Genomic DNA, 13,126 nt, shown 5'->3' with positions numbered 1-13,126 from the left:
TGACTTTTAAAATATGATTAATTTCAAATAAATTCATTTTGAAAGTTTCATTTCATATGTTTAAAAATACTTGTCTGGTGGTAATAACAATGATTATGGTGATTACAATAATGATGATGGTGATGTCATTAGCAACAACGACGATAGATATATTAGTAGTGATTGTGGTGACAGTAATCTTGAAGGTGACATTAGTGGTGGTAATGATGCAGATGGTGGTGATCATGATAATGTGGTGACGTCAATGATGGTGACAACTATAATGATAGTGATGGTAAAGTTAGTGGCAATGATAGTGATATTGGCGATGGTGTTATGGGTGGCACCACGTGGTGGTGGTGGTTGCGAACATTGGTGGTGGGTGTGGTAACAATGACAGAGGTGGTGGTGGTGGTGATGATAATGATGGTAACAGTGACATTAATGCTGGTGACAATAGTGGTGATGATAATGATGATGATGATGGTAACAATGATGGTAACGTGACAATGATGATGATGAGTGATGGTGGTGGGAATGATGGAAGTGATATTGGTAGCAGTGGTGGTAGTAATGCATATTTTTAAAACTAAAAATCAAATTCACAAAATATTTTTTATTGGTTTTGAAAATGACTATAAAAGTGTTTCAAAAATGATATAAAAATTATTTTAATTTTATTTTTGTAATATTTTCTTTCAAAAATTGAATTTGAAACTCAAAAATGAAAAAATTACAACCACCTCAAACTGGCCTTAATGAGTTTTTATTTTGATAAATCATAAATTTAATTATAAAATTTATTAAAATAAGTTGAAATATTTAAAATTTAATTGCGTTTTTATATTCTTCTAGTAAAATGAATAAAAAAAATTCTAGTAAATAAACATGTATGCGTATTAAGGGAAGTGAACAGTAATTTAAATTTATATCTACAAAAGCATGTCGTTAACATTTTAAAACTTGGAAATTATTTTAAAGTTAAAGCTTAAAGTTGTTCGGTAATATTAGTTTAATCTTTTTAAAACTGAATTATTTTATCATACCTCGAACATAAAATGGGAAGAAAATTAAAATATTTAACTTCTCCTAAAATTGTTTGTTGATTTTTTTTCGAAAGTTACTATTTTTTCAAAAGTTGCTCTATTCTTCTCTTTCATAATTTTTTTAAAGAATTTTCCTTTACATTTATTTTAGGTACTGTAACTAGGGTTTTGATTTCTCCATAGTAGGATTATAAAACTAATCTCAGTTAAGGGTTTAATTGTATTTATAAAGGTTTTCATCCTTTTCTACAAAGATACTATGCTTTACAAAAATCGAATCCTAATTTTTTCTCATAAAATCATCTTGGATAAAATTTTTGACTTTTATCTAGTCATTTTATTTTCTAAGTTGGTAATTGTCCCCACTCCCAAACCTCTCTTCTATATAGGAAAAAAAAATGTACTGTGGGGCTGCACAATCCTAAATCCTTTCTCACAGCAAACGTAAAAAATGTTGGTTAACCAATTCAGGGATTGCAGGCATCAAATTGTCGAGACTCGATCACTTCCACCGAATCTCAGGGCCTTGGAACCAGCCACCAACAAAACTTACAATTAACACCCACACACAGTTTATTAAGGACACGCGTCATAACTACAAACATAACTATGGCACGCACCATCAACCTTACCTTAAAACTCACATAAACCTGCCATCTGTCCACCATTTCCACCGCATCATCCAATCTTATCTTCCTTCCTGCTTCTGCTTCCCTTCACTCCCATAGTTTCCTCTCAACACCCATCTACAAATTCCTCCCATCATCTTTTGATTCACCTTATCAATTTCAAATTTTACAACATTTTCACTTTAATCATCTTCTCTTGTGAGTTCTAGATTCCCGTTTTGCTCAGATAGTTAAACAAAAACCAAATTGTCCCAACAAAGTAGTTCTTCCTTCCATTCACACATTTTTGTCTTAGTAGCTGCACAAAAATGTCAGGTGGTGTTGGTCCAACGGGCAGTGACATTAGCCTACCACAAGAACAAGAAGTTGGCCACAAAGAACCGCAAGAACAACATTCACTCAAGAATCTCCACAAAACCATCACCACCACACCACACAAACCAACTTTCCTCTCTTTCCGCCATCTCAACTGCTTAGCTGTGGTTGTTGTCTTATCCGCCAGTGGCATGGTTGCCCCTGAAGACTTCGCCTTTGTGCTCTTCTCCATAATCTACATGTACTTCTTATCAAAGATGGCTTTCCCATCTCTTCTCCCATCAAAGGAGGAACCTTTAGTTTTCAACCCAAAAAACAAGGTCCTTGCCCTCTATGTGTTTGTAGGGGCCATCATTGGACTTTATGCCCCAATAGCTTATATTTTAGAGGGAATATTTGAGGGTGACAAAGAAGGGATCAAAGCAGCTGCACCCCATGTTTTTCTCTTGTCCAGCCAAGTCTTCATGGAAGGTGTGGCATTCTCTGGCAGGTTCTCAACTCCAATGAGAGCTTTTGTGCCTGTCTTTTACAACTCAAGGAGGATTTTCACCATTGTGGATTGGCTTAGGAGTGAGATCAACAAGGTTAATGAAGTGCACAGTGGGTCTGATAGGAGGATCTTTGTTGGGAGGGTACTTGCTGTGGCTAACATGGCCTTCTGGTGTTTCAATTTGTTTGGATTTCTGTTGCCTGTTTATCTTCCAAAAGTTTTTAGGTTGTATTACGCTGGTCACAAAGACTGATCAAGGACAAGGAAGGTTGTTAAATGTTTTGATAGAGTATCATGTAGTTTTCTTTTGGTGTGTAATGTCTTGAACCATAATTTACTGTTGGTTATTGTATGATATTTTCATAGTAACTGTATTTGCTTGTGTAGATATATACCCTCTCTTGTGTGGCATATTTTGCTGTTGCTGTTATTATAATGTTCTTCTTTTACATAAGAGGTCACACTTAGAAAGAGGGACAAACAGGGGGAAAGGAGGAGAGAGTAGAGATTAAAATTATGAATAAAAAAATGTTAATTATGATACAAGTTATTTTAAGATTGATCTCGTGAACATTAATAGTTTTCAGTTTGGAAGGATTGACATATTCCGGAAGAGAGGTAGGTATACTGCATAATTTCTTGTTTGCTGGTATTGATTCCATTTTGTTGACACTTCTTGATTGTAACTGCATACTCCAATTTGTGGTCTACGATGTTGAAGTAAATTTGAGCTTGAACGATTAAAGTCCCATTAGGTGTTATTATAGTTGGCTATAAAAATTTGATGACTTGGCCGTTTGATTACAGCTAACGGCTAACTCAAGTATTTCTTTTTAGATAATTTGTGGGTTTCCAATTCCCCCCCCCCCCCCCCCCCCCCAAATGAATTTTCTAATGATTAGAGTTACAATTACTCCTAGGTTAAAGGTAGTAAAGGAAATGTGTTATAAACGACTGAAAAATAAAGTGAAGAGGGTCAAAGAAAGATGAATAAATGACTATAGTTTGTATTGATGGTTGTGAATCCCTTACAAGTGACCCTCTTCCTCTATTTAAAGTTAAAATCTGAAAGAAAAAACTAGCCCTCTACACACCAAGGCCATATTTTGTGCGGCAACATCCCTTGCAGAAATCCATCATGGGCTGTGGTCTTCAAAACTATTTACAGGCAACTCAACTTTTGTTTTATATACATAGTTCTTTATCTTTTTTTATCCCACATGCAGTAGTTCTGAAACAAATCTTATCCATAGAGCTAATCGTACCTAAAATCCAAAATATGTTCGGATCCAAATAAGTTTGTCCTTGATTACTGCAAAATTTGAGTTTAATTGAAAGTTAATTTTGGCAAAAAATGATTAGAATTCTTTCACTTTATTGTTGTTTTTAATGAAATAAAGAAGAAAATTTCAAGTGTTTTAGAGGAAAATTAATGCAAAAACTTGGAAAAAAAGTCTTGAAGAAAAAAGTTGATGATTGGAACAGCTCACTTAACGCACAAGACAGGCACATCGCGTCTCCTCACTTAGCGGTTAGCTCACGCTTAGCGTGAAGAAGATCCACGAGAAAGTTCAAAGACGCGCTTAACGCGAATCTCGTGCTAAGCGCATGATCACTGTCATACTCGTTAAGCTCAGGAGGTCCACTTAGCTAAAGATTGCGTGAGTTTTGAGCTAACTATCTTAGGCCTATAAAAGGAATAGAAAGCAAAAAAAAATAAAATAAAGTGAGACTCAGAACTCTCTAATGAATACATTCTAAGTCTGAGTATCTATAGCAGGAGAAACCCTCTTTCTATATCCATTATCCCCTTTTTCTTCTTTATTCATTCTTCTTCTATCCACAGTAGCCCCTAAAGTGTAACTTTCATGACAATGAGAGGCTAAAACGCCTCTGTTGGGAGCCTAACTGCCAACACCCTTTGTAATGTAACTTCTTTTACTATCTATTAAATAAAATTTTTGTTTCTATTGTCTCTTTTATGCTCTTCATTGTATTGCATAGTCTGATTATCCATGCATTTGTTTAGGGATTATACATTAGAAAATGGTAATTTCTAAAAGACTAAAAAAAAAAATATCTAAACAACTCATTGTTAAGGATAGAGTGATCTTGTTTTGCCTATGCATATCTCCAAACTTCATGAAATTTACTGTTTTATCTCCGCAAATAGATTTGGGAAAAAGAATAGATAAATTAGGTTCTTCATCGTGAGAGATCAGAGTTGAATATCTTAGTAGATATGGGTGGAGATTGGAATAACATTAAATAGAGAAACACCTTAACATTACATCAATGATAGTTAGGCATGCTAGACCCCAACATATATTAAATTCTGGATTTACCTTTAAGCATTCAAACACATTATTATCATTTTTATCTTCTATCTTTATCATGTTTTACTTTAAATCTTTATCTTATCTTTTACTCTCTTTATCTTCTATTTTAAATTCCTCATCTCTTGCTTATAAATTGGGTTTGCACCAATTTAAGTATAACAAAGTTCATGTGAATTCGACACTCAGACTTCTCTTTTAACTTGACTACTTGTGACAAATTGATACACTTACCAATGAATTAACAACCCTATTAGCCATCTGGATCAAGATTCAAAAGGAACTTAATTTGTTTTGTTATTTTTCAATCAAATTCACTTCGATAATATGCATAATTCTTTAATGTAAATATTTTTTTATGCAAATTATCAAAGCGTAACTCTCATTTTGATTAGAGAGCAACACAATGGCTATGAAATTGTATCTTAGTTTTATTAAATGATGCACTAGTTCATGACCATGTTATGTTAAGGGGATTATTCAGATGTCTTATTGCTATGAAATGGTAGGCACTTAACACAATCATGTGGTGTTTATGAGGCATGGAAGCCTGCATACATATCAAATGCAATGAAGCATTCAAGATGGGATCATCCTCTTATAAGTTGGGTGAAGGGAAACAACATTGATAAGTCAAATTAGATATAAGGAATGAAGGTGACTTGATTCATACGAATTGACAATTCGTATATGTTCAATACACAAAAAAAAAACATAGAGAGTGATAACGAAACTCATGACAACAATAGCGGGATGATGATAGATACTAACAAGGAGCACACATGGATTGATGAAGATGAATCACAGATTGATGAAGATCAAACATGCATTGAAGAAGATGAGAGAATTTGAGAGGAGAAAACTAATAAGCGTGAATAAATGATCCAGACGGACGAATTCCCAATCCGTATTTCACGCCTCAATGAATGAGGGATAAAATTAGTTTTTCACTCAAAATAATGGGTATAGGAAAAATTGTGCTAAGTGGATGAAGAAAATCCCAATGGATCATGGGTTTTGTGTCGAATTCATGACAGATAAAACAGTTTAGAAAGTAACAATATCACCGATTTAGTTGCAACTTGCTTTATATAGGCTATTGTTTTGTTTTTTTGTTTTTTTTTACAAGCTACATAGGTTATTGGTGTGATTCTTAATATTTGAAATTGATTTTTGCTAGTCTTACTTACTCGAACATAATTGAATTAATTACGTAGTTGTAATTCTTCGCATTTAAAATTCAATTAATTACGGTCCCAATTCTTGACATTTTGGGGAAATCCAATTAACTACGTACCTGTAATTCTTGACATTTGAAATTGTATTAATTACATAGCTTTTACTTCGTGAATTAATTACATAGGTTCACCCAAAAAATAATAAAAGAGTATATTATTATGTATTTTGTTGAGATTTTTGCATATATTTTAGATTTATTATTATTATTATTAAATTTTAAAATCAAATAATAGTATGTATTTTTTCCAAAAGAATAAATAAAAGTAAAAGTTTATTTTGTTTTTTCAAAAAAATAATTTAATTAAAATATAGTGTCTGTCAACTAATTACACTTTTTTATATATGATAATTTTATTAAATTTATAATAACTACTAAAGGAATTTTATCTCTCCTACACAAAGTATTTTTTTTACACATGATCAAGAATCAAAATGTTGATAAAAAAACATATTTAAAAAATTTAATTATCTATTAACAGTTAAATCCTTCGATATAAAAATCTTTACAACTCCTAAAAAAAAGCATTCATATGTCATTATTTTTGAGAAAAAAATATAAAAACTTAGTATAATTTTTATTCCACTTTTAACTTTAAATATATTTAAAACAATAAATTGAAAATATTTTAGGTTATAAAAAAAACAGATTAGTTGAAACAATTATAAAAACTTATATAATTTTTTCTATAACAATGAAACTTAAATATTAAGAGGTTTAAAATAACTTATACAGGCTATTCAACAAATTAAATCAGATCCTTTGTTTCATAAAATTTAATAAACATATAATTTTTTTATACTATCAGTTAACTTGAAAACGTCCTTAATAATGTATGATTTTTCGTATATATAATTTTTAAAAATTAACAAACTTTCTCTTCGTCAGTTGTTTTTGATTGGATAAGCAATAAATGTAATACATGCAATATTTATAGGTTATATCCACGTTGGTCGGTCACTTGTATTTCAATTTCAGGAGCTCGTTGGTGCAACGCTGAATGCTTTTTTTTCTTTTTGTGTGATAGATTTTGCAAGTTGCGTGTGTGTGAGAGTGAGTGAGTGCAGAAGATGTGGCCATTCAGCAGAAAAGGGTCTTCTGGGTTTTCATCATCATCCACTGCAGAGCAAGTCACTGAAGGAATTGATGGAACTGGTCTCACTGCCATTGTCACAGGTTAATAATATTCTCAGATGGGTATCTTTCCCTTATAAAAAAAACATTTTTTTACAACTTTTTCATCTGATCTTCCTGATGCTGTTTTGTCCTAATAATTGGCTAAAAAAACCATCTTTTATTTGTATGTTTTGTTGCAAATTTTCTTCTATCAAGTTCAATGATTGACCGAACAAATTGAAAGAAAAAATCATTAACAAATTGAAAAAAAAAATCATTTATAGTTCAATTGGCTCCTGTTATGTGTACCATAAAAATTGGCTTTTGTTATACTTATAGCCTTATAGGCAGCCAAGCTATACGGTAGTTTTTTTTTCCCACCTATATATTTTTTCATCTTCTTAATGAGTTTTTGAGCGTGCCTTATTGTTAAATACACGTTTTGTTTGCTATATTTTGCATAGAACCAAGGTTTTAAATTGCAGAACGACATAGTTGAGATTTCGTAGCAAACTAGCAATCCTTTATATTATGGGAAATTGCGGCTGGTTCAGCCATGATTGTGGTCACAAAAACCCCAAAAACCTTGACGTTGCGGCTGAAAGTGTGGTCACAGAAAGTTCTTTTAAAGATTGTATAGAACTATTGGGAAGTAATACCCTGTGGCCTGTAGGTTTGCATCAGATATTGGCTTGTGGAGTGATTTACAAGCTTTGTCAGTGAAGATCCAAAACCGACATTGAACTAAAGCCTTTTTGTAGTTGACTCTATATAATTTAGCCCAAGAAAATTGCATCCCTAGAACTCAGTTAATGCAGCAACAAAAACTGGAGTCTTTTGTGGGACATAACTTGTGTATCTTTGCACATGCATGCTTCGTTGAATTCTTGCAACTGGTGTGATAAATAATTCGTGAAGTGTTCCATTGTTTAAATGTGGTTTGTGGACATTATGGTAACAGGGGCATCCAGTGGTATTGGAACTGAGACTTCACGTGTTCTTGCTTTGCGCGGTGTCCATGTGATTATGGGTGTGAGAAATATGCTTGCTGCTAAAGATGTCAAAGAAAAAATACTTAAGGAGATTCCCTCCGCTAAAGTTGATGCCATGGAGTTAGATCTCGGTTCGATGGAGTCTGTCAAGAAATTTGCATCAGCGTTTAAGTCGTCTGGTCTTCCATTGAACATCTTGATGTAAGAAAAGGAGATGACATGAATCACATTATCAACTTTATTTTCACTATTTATTTTATCACTTTGTTTTTAGTAAAGTTGTTAGTTACCAGTTCTCTCTCATTATGCGTGCCTATGTTCCAATTGAGCTCTCTTAATCCTGATTATTCAAGGAAACACATGAGTAATATTGTTTTCTGGCTTGGTTGTTATTATAAGAAACAATGCAGGAATTATGGCATGCCCTTTCAGTCTCTCTAAAGACAAAATTGAACTACAGTTTGCCACAAATCACATAGGTATGTTCAATGTGTGTATGTGTATTACTGCGCTCACGATTGTCTCAACCTATATAATTGGGTCTTATTGTTTCTTTAAATGCACAGACTGAGAAGATGCGGTAGTAATCTTAATCCTGATGTTTTTATTTAATATAATTTTGCAGGTCATTTTCTCTTGACAAATCTTTTGCTGGACACTATTGAAAAAACTTCACGTGAATCAAAGAAAGAAGGAAGAATTGTTAATGTTTCCTCAGAGGCTCACCGATTTGCATATTCTGAAGGAATCCGTTTTAACAAAATTAATGATGAATCAAGGTAATATGTAACCTAAATTCAATTTATGGCAAGATATGCTGGCAGTTTTTTTTATCTTTCTATTTTTTAATGTAAGATGAACTGGAAGGAAGGCTTGTGCTGGAGACTTCAATTTTATTATCGCGGGCAATCAGCTCTAATATTTGCTTTATTATAAAAATTATTATTCAATGTTAAGTTTATGATTATGCTATGAATTTTTTTTGTTGCTCAGATTTTCTGTGAGTATTGGAGAATACGGAAGATCTGATAGAAAAAACCTGTTGATAGGATTTAGTGCTCATGGATATAATTGTAGACCTATACATACCTATGTACATCTTAGTTGCGTTTAGTAGAATTAAGAACGGAGCATGATTCTTGTAGCACTTGTTGAAAAAAGTGGTGTATAATTGATTACGTTTGCTTGTTTACAGCTAAAATGATTGACTCAATTTAGTTTTCTTGAAAAATTAAGCATGAAAACACAATTCCTGTTCCTGTAGTATTTATTAACTGGAGTAGTGTTATGCATATTTAATTACGTTTGCTTCCTTGATTTCAGTTACAACAACTGGCGTGCATATGGGCAGTCAAAGCTCGCCAACATTTTACATGCAAATGAACTTACAAGACGTCTCAAGGTGTGCTGGCTTCTCCTCTACAGTGGTGTAATTTACATATTATCTGGTTAAATAGTTAATTAATAGTACTTTTTTTTGCACCATAGGGCAACATTTTAGCTGGCCATTGAAGGACATAATAAGTTACCATTATTATCCCTGATTTATGTTAACTTTTGGCTGATTAATAACTGACTGATCCTTAGTTTTATGTGTTCGGTCATTATCTCTGGCTTTTGTCAGTTGGTTAAGAAACTTGTATTTCTAATTGAACATGATCAGATTGTGGCATGACCTTTGTTAGGTGTAACTAGTTCATATTTCTGCCTTGGCTCAAATGTGAACAATTCTATTGTATTTTTGAGTTATCTTTTGCTTTCTCACTTGGTAGGTTGCAATAGACTAGCAGATTCAGACTTCAGCCAAATTTGTTTTTTTCTGATTCACTATGTTCATTGTACTCTAAGAAATTAAACTATTGTATCAGAAGCTATCAGGTTATCTAGGATTTCATTTAGAATTACTTAATTTTTAACAGTATTTTTCTTCTTCACACTACACTCTTTCTAATCCCTTTATCTTGCTGGTTATGTATAAGAAATTGCTCATTATTCTAATTATCTATTAATTAAATCTGACCATATCTTTGGAGAATATGATTGCTGACTTTTTAGAAAAAAGTAGGTGATTGTTGATGTTCGATATTTGTTAGTCACAATTTCATTGGAAGTTTTAGCCACTCAATTTTGGTTTGTGACAAAGTTTGAACTTTGAATCCCTTATGGAAAACACAATCATATAATCATCATGTTACATTGTTTTTCATTCTTCTTTTCAGTGGCTTTCTTTTTCTTTGTTTGGTGAGTAAGTCAGTGCTTTGTTTTTGCCACATTTGCTGTTTTTTATGTGTATAATATTATGTATTGCATCTTGATCAGGAAGATGGGGTGGATATTTCTGCAAATTCTCTTCATCCAGGAACAATTACCACCAATCTTTTCCGACATAACAGTGCAGTGAATGGTAAGTCTACCACATTGTTCTATTCATGTGAATTCATGTTCAGGTCTAGGAATTGTATGGTCACGTTTCATTTTAATTGTCTTTTAAAATGAAATAAGGTCGCATTTGTCTACATTGTTTTATGGTGTTATATCCTAAATTTGGTACAAGAATATTTTTTTAAAAAAGTAGTTCAATACCTATTAGGAAAAGGTTGGTGATGAAACACCATGCGTAAGAATTGGTGTAAGATTTTTATTTGAATGAAAGAGCCTAAGCACGAAGGACACCAGAGTCTAGCTCCTCAGGGAAGAAATTTCTCTGTCTAAAAGCAATCAAAATATCCAACCTTCTACTCACACTATTCAGACTTGATTCCCACATTGGAAGTATAGGATTGCAGTGTGGAGTTTCCAAGGCCTTGATCTCTTAAATTACAACAGCTGACATTTGTGGTGTGGTTCTTCTAAGATTCTTATCAATTGGTATTAGACATTCAGGTTGTTGTGGAGTGTGATGGGATGTTAGGATCCAATTGCAAGGTGTGGGGCTTGGCTACTTGAGTTTCAGACTGGAAGTACAAGGTTCTGATGTGGGTTTATAAGGCCTTGAGCTTTGCAATTATAACAACTAGTTTTTATGGTGCATTCTCCCAGGGTTCTTATCACTCTACCACTCCCCTTGCCCCTATAAGTATAGCCACACTCTGCTAGGTCTTTTCTGCTTACAAGTATAGGCCTATGTTCAATCTTGCTGCTTACATCAGGTCCATGATCAAGTACTCTATCAGTTAGCTTTTCTGAATATTGAATACAGATATGCTGAAGAACATCGTGAGAAATCTTGTGAAGCACTCCTCATGATCACTCGCAAAAGGCCTTTTAGTTTTATAACACTTCATTGCTACATCAATTCGTGTTTATGAAATTTGTTTATTTATTTTGAATGCAGATAATGACAGTAGCCGAGTTTCATGTGTATATTTCTGTTTGATTTGAGCAGGTCTAATTAATGTGATTGGGAAACTGGTGCTTAAAAATGTCCAGCAGGTACGTTGAATCAGTATGACCTATGATTTATAAATGTCAGAGACATTATATTGTTATTTAGGGCATTACCAATTGTCAGTAAATAATTGACAATTCACCTAGATACAGTATCCACAAGGACTAAGGATACAATGTATTCTTTTAAACCTAGAATAGGATTAACAAATTCCTCGTGTTTAATATGGGATTCTCCTGACACCTTGTCCAACCTTAATGCAGGGAGCAGCAACAACATGCTATGTAGCATTGCACCCACAAGTGAAGGGAATCAGTGGCAAATATTTTTCAGACAGTAATGTGGCCAATACAACCGCACAGGGGACTGACGCTGATTTGGCCAAGAAACTATGGGATTTCAGCATGAATTTGACCAAGTAAAAAACCCAAGTGTTATTTGTCAATGGAGATAATGAAAAGCATACTTATTAAATGAAAAGCATCAGTTATATGACTTCCTGTAATATGTTTATAGCGAGATTCTGATTCCTGCATTGCGTAGACATGAATTTCAGGCTTACAACCTATATATACAGTCCTTTAACTAGACTCAAGACTGGGATAACTAGTATACAATTTATAAGAGAGAGTGCGTTCAAATGGGGGTGTATCATTTCTCCTTAAAGTTATTAACTTGATGAAATATTGTGAAAATATGACCTAATGGTGCACTTTTATGTGATTCATATATTTGAGTATGTGAAATAAAAAATAGCATAAATACACTAATTTTTAGGTTTTTAATGAAGGTAAAATAAACAAAAAAAAGGTTTGAGCTTAGAAAAAATAGTAAATTACAATGACACTTCCTGAATTTTACTCGAATTACCTAAGGATCCCATTCATTTATAACCATTTCTTTGGCACCCCTCCTAGAACAACGTTAAGTTACATTTAGTTTTAAAAGTTGAAACTTTGAAATTACCCGTAATTATATAATTGCACACAAACATCGTATTTTATACATACTACAAATGTTATCCCTCTGTTTTACACATGATACTTATCTGTCATTCAAATATGGAGTATCAATTGAGAGATCCACAAGTATCCGATTTGATTTGTAGCTATTTGAGTTTGGTCGTGTCCCAGATATCCTTCGTTGTTGTTTTCGCATAAGTCTTCTAATTTATTTTAAAATCACACCAACATCTAAATTGTTATAGTAAAACTATATATTTTTAATACATTATTATAATAAATTTAATTTATTTCTTAAATAGATTTGAATTTTGAGTTTCCAACTGCGTTAAATATTTCAAAAGAATTTTTTTTTGTCTATAATAGTTTTACTTACTCTAAATATGACTACCATCTGTAAAGGATAGTATATGTAGGTTTGTTCCATTTTTTTTTTATATATAAATGTGTTGCCTATAAATAAGTGGGAGACAGAGAATTTGATTTCAATTTTATCCTTTCAAATATCGAATTAAGATTTTTATTCCTGTGTGAACGAATTTTAGCCATAACTTGTTTTACATAACCATTTCACACGCACACGAAAAAATATATGACAAACAGATATAAATATTTTTTTTATAAAAGTACGAAAAA

At 32.7% G+C, this 13,126-nt stretch overlaps 2 protein-coding genes across 2 annotated transcripts; both read left to right on the top strand.

Moving 5' to 3' along the window:
• The first annotated feature begins 1,661 nt into the window (after window positions 1–1,661).
• LOC114369211 lies at window positions 1,662–2,870 on the top strand. Its single transcript, XM_028326410.1, has one exon. It carries the CDS (start codon window positions 1,963–1,965, stop codon window positions 2,710–2,712), a length of 750 nt encoding a protein of 249 aa, XP_028182211.1. The 5' UTR covers window positions 1,662–1,962; the 3' UTR covers window positions 2,713–2,870.
• Window positions 2,871–6,990: 4,120 nt separating this feature from the next.
• On the top strand, window positions 6,991–12,169 carry LOC114369141 (short-chain dehydrogenase TIC 32, chloroplastic). Its single transcript, XM_028326326.1, has 8 exons — window positions 6,991–7,208; window positions 8,110–8,341; window positions 8,540–8,619; window positions 8,766–8,919; window positions 9,464–9,542; window positions 10,460–10,544; window positions 11,526–11,572; window positions 11,792–12,169. The coding sequence occupies exons 1-8, from the start codon at window positions 7,103–7,105 to the stop codon at window positions 11,948–11,950; spliced, it is 942 nt and encodes a 313-aa protein (XP_028182127.1). The 5' UTR covers window positions 6,991–7,102; the 3' UTR covers window positions 11,951–12,169.
• Window positions 12,170–13,126: the final 957 nt, after the last annotated feature.

This window comes from Glycine soja, chromosome 10, assembly GCF_004193775.1.
Source record: "Glycine soja cultivar W05 chromosome 10, ASM419377v2, whole genome shotgun sequence".
Taxonomy (NCBI): Eukaryota; Viridiplantae; Streptophyta; class Magnoliopsida; order Fabales; family Fabaceae; genus Glycine; species Glycine soja.
Note: the sequence above shows the minus strand (reverse complement) of the source record. Positions and strands in the feature narration are given on the sequence as shown.

Excerpts from the sequence above, each read along its gene's own strand:
- LOC114369211 (XM_028326410.1), top strand. The coding sequence starts at position 1,963 with ATGTCAGGTGGTGTTGGTCCAACGGGCAGTGACATTAGCCTACCACAA.
- LOC114369141 (XM_028326326.1), top strand. The coding sequence starts at position 7,103 with ATGTGGCCATTCAGCAGAAAAGGGTCTTCTGGGTTTTCATCATCATCC. Across the intron at positions 10,545-11,525 it reads ACATAACAGTGCAGTGAATG|GTCTAATTAATGTGATTGGG; the intron begins GTAAGTCTACCA and ends TGATTTGAGCAG. Across the intron at positions 11,573-11,791 it reads TGCTTAAAAATGTCCAGCAG|GGAGCAGCAACAACATGCTA; the intron begins GTACGTTGAATC and ends ACCTTAATGCAG.